The sequence below is a fragment of the Rattus norvegicus genome, chromosome 1 (assembly GCF_036323735.1).
Source record: "Rattus norvegicus strain BN/NHsdMcwi chromosome 1, GRCr8, whole genome shotgun sequence".
NCBI lineage: Eukaryota > Metazoa > Chordata > Mammalia > Rodentia > Muridae > Rattus > Rattus norvegicus.
The window spans coordinates 163,189,729-163,196,911 of record NC_086019.1 but is presented as its reverse complement, the minus strand read 5'-3'; the positions used below and the strand labels follow the sequence as shown (position 1 = coordinate 163,196,911).

At 45.9% G+C, this 7,183-nt stretch overlaps 1 protein-coding gene and 2 non-coding genes across 4 annotated transcripts; all 3 read left to right on the top strand.

Moving 5' to 3' along the window:
• Positions 1 to 1,026: 1,026 nt before the first annotated feature.
• Rps3 (ribosomal protein S3) lies at positions 1,027 to 6,436 on the top strand. 2 transcript variants are annotated; one of them, NM_001009239.1, is made up of 7 exons: positions 1,136 to 1,177; positions 2,107 to 2,237; positions 2,450 to 2,543; positions 3,038 to 3,132; positions 5,218 to 5,405; positions 5,818 to 6,014; positions 6,365 to 6,436. In NM_001009239.1, the coding sequence occupies exons 1-6, from the start codon at positions 1,148 to 1,150 to the stop codon at positions 6,009 to 6,011; spliced, it is 732 nt and encodes a 243-aa protein (NP_001009239.1). In that variant the 5' UTR covers positions 1,136 to 1,147; the 3' UTR covers positions 6,012 to 6,014; positions 6,365 to 6,436. The 2 variants fall into 2 exon arrangements, with proteins under 2 accessions (XP_063126321.1, NP_001009239.1); XM_063270251.1 differs by having other exon boundaries at positions 1,027 to 1,177; positions 5,818 to 6,434.
• Snord15a (small nucleolar RNA, C/D box 15A) lies at positions 1,864 to 2,011 on the top strand. Its single transcript, XR_005500004.1, has one exon. It is a non-coding gene; the product is annotated as a small nucleolar RNA SNORD15 (small nucleolar RNA).
• Snord15b (small nucleolar RNA, C/D box 15B) lies at positions 5,574 to 5,718 on the top strand. The gene has a single exon (XR_005500003.1). It is a non-coding gene; the product is annotated as a small nucleolar RNA SNORD15 (small nucleolar RNA).
• Positions 6,437 to 7,183: the final 747 nt, after the last annotated feature.

Sequence of the window (7,183 nt, the reverse complement as noted above, 5' to 3'; positions counted from 1 at the left end):
TGGAGATGACTGAGCCACAAACACTGTAGTACAAGTTACACCGGCAGGTTCTGCTTCTGGGCAATGAACGATTTGCTAATGTGGACATCAGGGTTCGTGTGAAGGGGAGGTCCTGTAGCTTAGATTTATACTATTCAACAGTCTGTCCCTGAAGCCCTGGTGGTTTATTACTTTGACAGGTCCCTGCTGGTATCCCACCCTGTTTCGAGTCCAAAACGTTCATAGGTCCGTGTGGATGTGCTCACTACCAGAAACCCTACAAAAAGCCCATCTCATGGATCAGGGTTTACCTTTGTAATAAAGATCGTAGGATTTTAATATTTTAAAAAGGATGTGTGTGTAAGCTGGAGAGATGGCTCGGTGGTTAAGAGCACCGACTGCTCTTCCAGAGGTTCTGAGTTCAATTCCCAGCAACCACATGGTGGCTCACAACCACCTGTAATGAGATCTGATGCCCTCTTCTGGTGTGTGTGAAGACAGTAGTGTACTTATATATAATAAATCTAAAAAAAAATTGAAAAAAAAAGACGTGTGTGTATGTATGCGCGCGCGCGCGTGTGTGTTATGCTTATATATACGAATATACGTCCATGGTTTTTGACAGTCTGTAACTTACTGTGCCATCCCCTAAATACATTTCAATGAAAGTTTTCATTAGTATAGATGTGAAGGAGGCTAAAATCTGTTATATTTGTTAGTGTGTGCTTATGCTTGTGGTTTGCATCTCTAGTCTCAAGGTTTTTCTGTTCTAAGTTTTTTTATTTATTTACATATTTATTTTTGAGTTGGAAGCTCTTACAGCCCAAGCTGGCCTCGAATTCGCTACATATAGTCAATGATGACTTTAAACTTGTTGTGATCCTCTACCTCTTTAGTGCTGGAATCACAGGTGTGCTCCACCATTCTACGTAGGTACATTGATCATTTTCAGACCAGAATTAAATATGCACTTCCCGTTCGGCCCACACTACAGGTTGCTAGGTTACACTTTTTTCCTTCCTTTACGACTCTGTAGACGCAAAACTTCACTTCCCAGGAACACTTGCAAGTGTGTCCGTCGCGTAGCGTCGCGTCATTGCTCCCGCCCTATATACCTACTTCCGCCCGCGAGCCACTTCCTTTCCTTTCAGCGGCGCGCGGCAGCAAGATGGCGGTGCAGATTTCCAAGAAGAGGAAGGTAAGCGTCTGGGTTCTGTCCGGGAATCCGCCGCGTGTTCTAAAGGTGCCCGGGAGGCCCATGGCTCCGTGGTCGGTCCTGAGGAGCGGCTGGGCCCTCCTGCGGTCTCTGCGAGCCGCGGATGGCCGTAGATTGTGTGCTGGGCCGGAGCCGGGCGAGTGCAGTGTGTCTGGGGAAGGGAGGCACAAACTCGAGTTCTGGACCGACACGAATACCGGGCGTCTCCAGTTCCGGACTAGACAGCTTTGAGCGTTTCTTGGTCTGCATAACTAGTGATCCTGTGGCACAATTAGAGGGCCTGCGCCATCAGATCTAATCCAGTTTCTTTGGTAAGTGAAGTTTAGCAGTCCCTTGTTCTCTTATCCTTGTCATCCTGCAAGTGGCCATAGTTGAAATCCTATTGACTTGGCTTGTTCACTCGGGACTTGAAGCAGCAGCGTCCCCTGGTTTTTTCGTTTTTTAAAATCATTCCATGGGGGAAAAATGCACAAATTGTCAGGTTTAGAAGTAGATGGCCTGTCGTGTTTGTGCTTATGCACACTAATGGTAAAGCTGTTGTCCACAGTGTTGTTTGGAGTTAGGATTCCCAGGTACAACTTACACAGCCCCAGCTGTGCAGAAAGAACTGTAAATGTGCTACTTGGGGACAGAGTTTGTCTTTTGTGTGTAGATTATGTGGTAAAGCCCTTCGATGAAGAGGTGATGACGAGTCTGACTAGGAGGTATTTGTCTTTGCCCAGGATGCCTCACTGCGCTGCGTTCTGTGGCACAGTTGTGAGCACTGTGGTCAAAGAAACTTCCTAAAGATGACCAAGAGGCATTTGTCTGAGAAGGGTTGCTGCACTCCTGCAGGGCCATTGGGCTTGCTCTGGCTAATGAGAACTCTTAGCCCTGTTTAACTTCAGAGTTAACTTGTTTCTTTGGTTTAGTTTGTAGCTGATGGCATCTTCAAAGCTGAACTGAATGAGTTTCTCACTCGGGAGCTGGCTGAAGATGGCTACTCTGGAGTTGAAGTCCGAGTTACGCCGACCAGAACAGAAATCATTATTTTAGCCACCAGGTAAAAATACCATTGACTGGTTATCCCCTCTAAATACTGTGTGTATTAAGATGCTATGTAGACCAGGGCCAACTTAAGTAGTAAACCTTGTCTTGGTGAGTGTAGCTACTTTTTAAAAATTGCATTTGAAAAGATTTCCATTTAATGTGTGTACTGATCTTGTAGTAGATGGCAGGTGGGATTTTGAGTAAATTATAACTTCCTGTCTACAGAACACAGAATGTTCTTGGGGAGAAGGGTCGTCGGATCAGAGAGCTGACTGCAGTTGTCCAGAAGCGGTTTGGCTTCCCTGAAGGCAGCGTAGAGGTGAGTTCCCCTGCTTTATTTACCGGGACTTTAGACTGAAGATGTGGCTTCTGCTATAGAATGGTACTTCTGAGAACCTGACATAGAGCTCAAACACAAAGAAAACCTGACATGGCCAGTGAATACAGGTGGATTGGTGCTCTGCCAGTTTCCTTAAAAGCAGAGTGATCGCCATGCGTGGCAGGGCCACATCTTTATCCTGGCACGCAGAAGGCAGGATAAGGGCAGTGCAGAGCTAGTCAGGGCTGCCCTGTGAGACCCTGTCTTAAATCAGAGACAGTATGATTAAGTGTGTGGGATATTCTGGTGAAGTATTTTACATTCCATTTGGATGCACAGGTGGGTTTGCTGTCCTTACTGTGTTGTGGGGAGCCAACATAGAAGGGCAACTCAGCTGCCTTCTGTGGGGAGTGGGAATACTTTAGTATCTAAGGGATATCGCAGTGGCTTAACTGAAGATTGGTGAGTGATGGAAATGTACTTTTTCTTTAAAGCTGTATGCAGAAAAAGTGGCCACAAGAGGTCTGTGTGCCATTGCCCAGGCAGAGTCTCTACGCTACAAACTCTTAGGAGGGCTTGCAGTTCGAAGGTAAGTGTTCTGAGACTTGGTGGCCATGCCCTTCTGTGGATCAGTGTGTGTCTGACATTTTTGTTGGCAAATAACTTCATTGACAGAGTCATCTTTTTGCTGGTGTAATAGGGTAGTCCATGGGCTGGAGAGATGGCTCAGTGGTTAAGAGCACTGACTCCTCTTCCAGAGGTCCTGAGTTCAATTCCTAGCAACCACATGGTGGCTCACAACCATCTGCAACACAATCTGATGTTCTCTTCTGCTGTATCTGAAGAGAGTGACAGGGTACTCACTTATATAAAGTAAATAAAATCTTTTAAAAAAAATAAGACAAATTATAAAAAAAAATAGGGTAGTCCATGCCCCCACTGAACCACTAGGCTAACTAGACTGGTAGGCTGGTGACACATGTATCTATGCTAAAGTTGGAAGACTTTGATTTGGGAGGACCAGCCTGGGCTACAGGATAGACCCCTAAAGAATGGTCAGTGCTATGATGAGATGCTGTGGGTATGTTGAGAATGAAAGAATATATAGAATCCTACAGGGAGGGACATCTGCTTTGTGAGGTTTAGTGAGGACCCTGGATGGGTGAGCAGTAACGCCTCCTTCCTTTCTGCCTGTGAGGGAGGACATCTGAGTGCAGCTTTAGTGCTTCCGGACAGCACAGGTTTCCAAACAAGCTAGAAGTCATGTGACTCTGGTAGTGCGCCCACGGTGGGAACTATAAAGAGCCGTTCTGATGGGAAAGCCTCCAAACGAGACAGTTATATCAGTGATTGGCTAGGTGCCATTGCCTACCCTTACTCAGTGCTGAGGGTAGAAAGTCAGCAACTCAAATAGAGGCTAGTCTGGGGGGGAAGCTTTGTCTCAAAAAACAAAACAACTTTTCCTGTAAGTTGTATAACACTGAGGAATGATGTAAAGATTGTCTAAGGGTTGGGACCCCTGCCTCAACTGTAAAGTTATGTTTTTAAAAATTATACAGTCAGGTTGGAGAGATGGCTCAGTGGTTAAGAGCACAGACTGCTCTTCCAGACATCCTAGTTCAATTCCCAGCAACCACATGGTGACTCACAACCATCTGTAATGACATCTGGTGCCCTCTCCTATCTGAAGACAGCTACAGTGTACTTGTATATAATATATCTTTAAAAAATCGTACAATCTTGCTTTGGTTATAAGGATTAGATGTTGAAAAGGTCAGTTTGCTTCTTTGTCATTGAGTCAGGATTTCACTGTAGTCCTACATGATGGCCTCCAAATCAGAGATTGCCTGCTGAAATGTCTGCCACTACCATACCTCTTGGTTCCAACAGTATTGTGTTTCTCTGTATGACCCTAGGCTAGGCTGCCCTTGAACTCAGATCCTCCTTCCTCTGCCTCCCTAGTGCTGGGATTAAAGGTGTGGGCCGTCACCCCCAGCTTTCTAGTGTTTCATAGGCTAAAGGATTTTTTGGAGGTGGTGGTGCACTATTAGTGCTTAATTTGCTGGTGGGATGGATTCTGGAGGCAGAGGAACATTTCCATGACCTGCACTGAGGGGCTTTTCGTGTGCTTCAAAATTAAGGTGGTACCTGGTTGCCCACTCCTGCCAAGTGTGGCATATGGTATTGCATACTCTTAATCCAGGACTCCAAGACAGGCTGGTGGATCTCTGCAAGTTCCAGACCAGCCAGGACCATGTAGTGAGACCTCGTCTTCAAAAAACCTATCCTGACAGCCTGAGTTTAGGTCTGTAAGAAGGGAACATGGCTCCATAGTTGTCTTCTGGCCTCCGTGCACTCACATCCCGTGCATACTGCATGGTAATAGATTAACTAATACGAGCTGTGGAAACATACCTATGTTGGAGCTTGGCCAGCGCAGATAACTGACTTGGAGAAGAACCTGGGCATGGGGGTGTAAAAAAAAATTTAGAGGTGATTCTAATGTGCAGGTCAAGGCTGAAAGTCATGTGGTCAGTGGACTGCTGTTTTGGTATAACTTGTGGTTTCTTCTGTCTACCATTGGAGAGTTATTACTGTGAAAACCAAACCGGGGTGGGGGATTGGTAGACAGGTTGTGTTCTTGGTAATAACAGATGAATCCCTTCTTCCAAAGGGCCTGCTATGGTGTGCTTCGGTTCATTATGGAAAGTGGGGCCAAGGGCTGTGAGGTTGTGGTCTCTGGGAAGCTCCGAGGACAGAGGGCCAAGTCCATGAAGTTTGTGGATGGTCTGATGATTCACAGCGGAGACCCTGTTAACTACTATGTTGACACTGCTGTGCGCCATGTGCTCCTCAGACAGGGTAAGTAGCTGTGCACGGAAGGGATCCAGGGTAGCTAAGAATGCCTAGGGCAGAGATTAGCATTTCTATAGGCTTTCCTTCAGTTAACGCTACTATGGAAGGAGTTATGTATGGATTGGCTTCTGGAGCAGGGAAAAGTTGCATTCTTAAGCCGTAGCCTTCTGTGTCCTTCGGTGATGACACGATGACGAGTCAGAAAGGCCACGTCTTGCTCTTGGGCCCTGTCAGTGCCATGTTCTGTGGTGCTGTAAGTGCGTCCCTTGGCAAAAGTGTCCTGCATACTGATTGATTTAGAGGCATTTGTCTGAGAAGGGAACAGAGCTCAGTGCTTTTGAATAGATGCTGCTCTCCCCGCTGTCCTCTTGTGTGGTGGGAGAAAGCCCAGTTCAGTCCTAACCCTGGTGTCTTTTAGGCGTGCTGGGCATCAAAGTGAAGATCATGCTGCCCTGGGACCCAAGTGGTAAGATTGGTCCCAAGAAGCCTCTGCCTGATCATGTGAGCATTGTGGAACCTAAAGATGAAATCTTGCCCACCACCCCCATCTCAGAACAGAAGGGTGGGAAGCCAGAGCCACCCGCCATGCCTCAGCCAGTGCCTACAGCATAACAGGTACGTCTGCAGAGACCTTCCTGGGCCAAACTTTTTACTGGTTTTTCCTCTGATGTTTCAGTGTGTAAATAGGGTATTTTTAACTTAATGTGGGAGAATGCAAGTTGGGATGTGGTATCTGATTGACCCACAAGTCTGTCAGTGGGCAAACACCCACTTACTTCATTGCCTTTGCTCAAGAGTTTCCAGCTCCTCTTCTGGGCATTCTGCCCTTCAGCAGCCTTATAAAGGTATCAGGCCTTCATGCTGGTTTCTGTTAAAGGCAAACTGAGTGGGAGTGTGTGCCCATGTAGTAAATGAAGGTGCTCAGATGTGTTTTTCTTACCATTGTTTATTTTATTTGGTTTCAGGGTCTTGGCAGCTGCATCTGGAGGCTGGATGTTGTCTTGTAAAGACGTTTAATAAAATCTTGAACAAAGACACAAGGCCTGACTGGATTGTGTCCAGTGTTCAGCTGACTGTTATGGTGGCCTGTGGAGCAGTGCTTGTTCTGTTGGTTTAAGCTGTAGGGCTTGAGTAGAGCTGACCAGAGAAGTCATGGGTCCATGAAGTTGGCTACAGGGCAGCATCCTGACCGTGTTGAACAACCAAGGGTTAGAAGAACAGTTTGGTTTGGTGCTCGTAATGGAACCCAGGTCCTTGGACATAGTACATATTTATAAGTAAGATGGCTATGTCTCCGACCTGGAGTGGTCTTTTTTTCTAAAATGAAAGAAGATAGCTCAGGGTAAAAGGTACTTTCTTTTTTTTTTTTTTTCTTTTGGAGCTGGGGACCGAACCCAGGGCCTTGCGCTTGTTAGGCAAGCGCTCTACCACTGAGCTAAATCCCCAACCCCTAAAAGGTACTTTCTATGAAAGCCTGTGTACTGTATATACACTATTCATTATACACTACCCTGCACGTAGGGAGTAAATTGGCCTCTGTTTTGCCGTGCTATACTGTTTTACTCTCAGCAACCCAAAATAAAAAGGGAATTTCTGATACCATTTGAGCTTGGAAGTTTGAGATGTAAAACCTGTTGTTAGGATCCATATATTTCTAAATTCGATACTTGGATATTGTTTTGGAAAGTTCAGAAATCTGTGGCTTCTTTGCTGTTATGTGTTTTGTGGGAAATTAATGTTAATGTGGGAATCCTGTGTTGTTTGAGAGCATTAATGAAGCTGTC

Excerpts from the sequence above, each read along its gene's own strand:
- Rps3 (NM_001009239.1), top strand. The coding sequence starts at position 1,148 with ATGGCGGTGCAGATTTCCAAGAAGAGGAAG. Across the intron at positions 2,238-2,449 it reads ATCATTATTTTAGCCACCAG|AACACAGAATGTTCTTGGGG; the intron begins GTAAAAATACCA and ends TCCTGTCTACAG. Across the intron at positions 3,133-5,217 it reads GGAGGGCTTGCAGTTCGAAG|GGCCTGCTATGGTGTGCTTC; the intron begins GTAAGTGTTCTG and ends CTTCTTCCAAAG.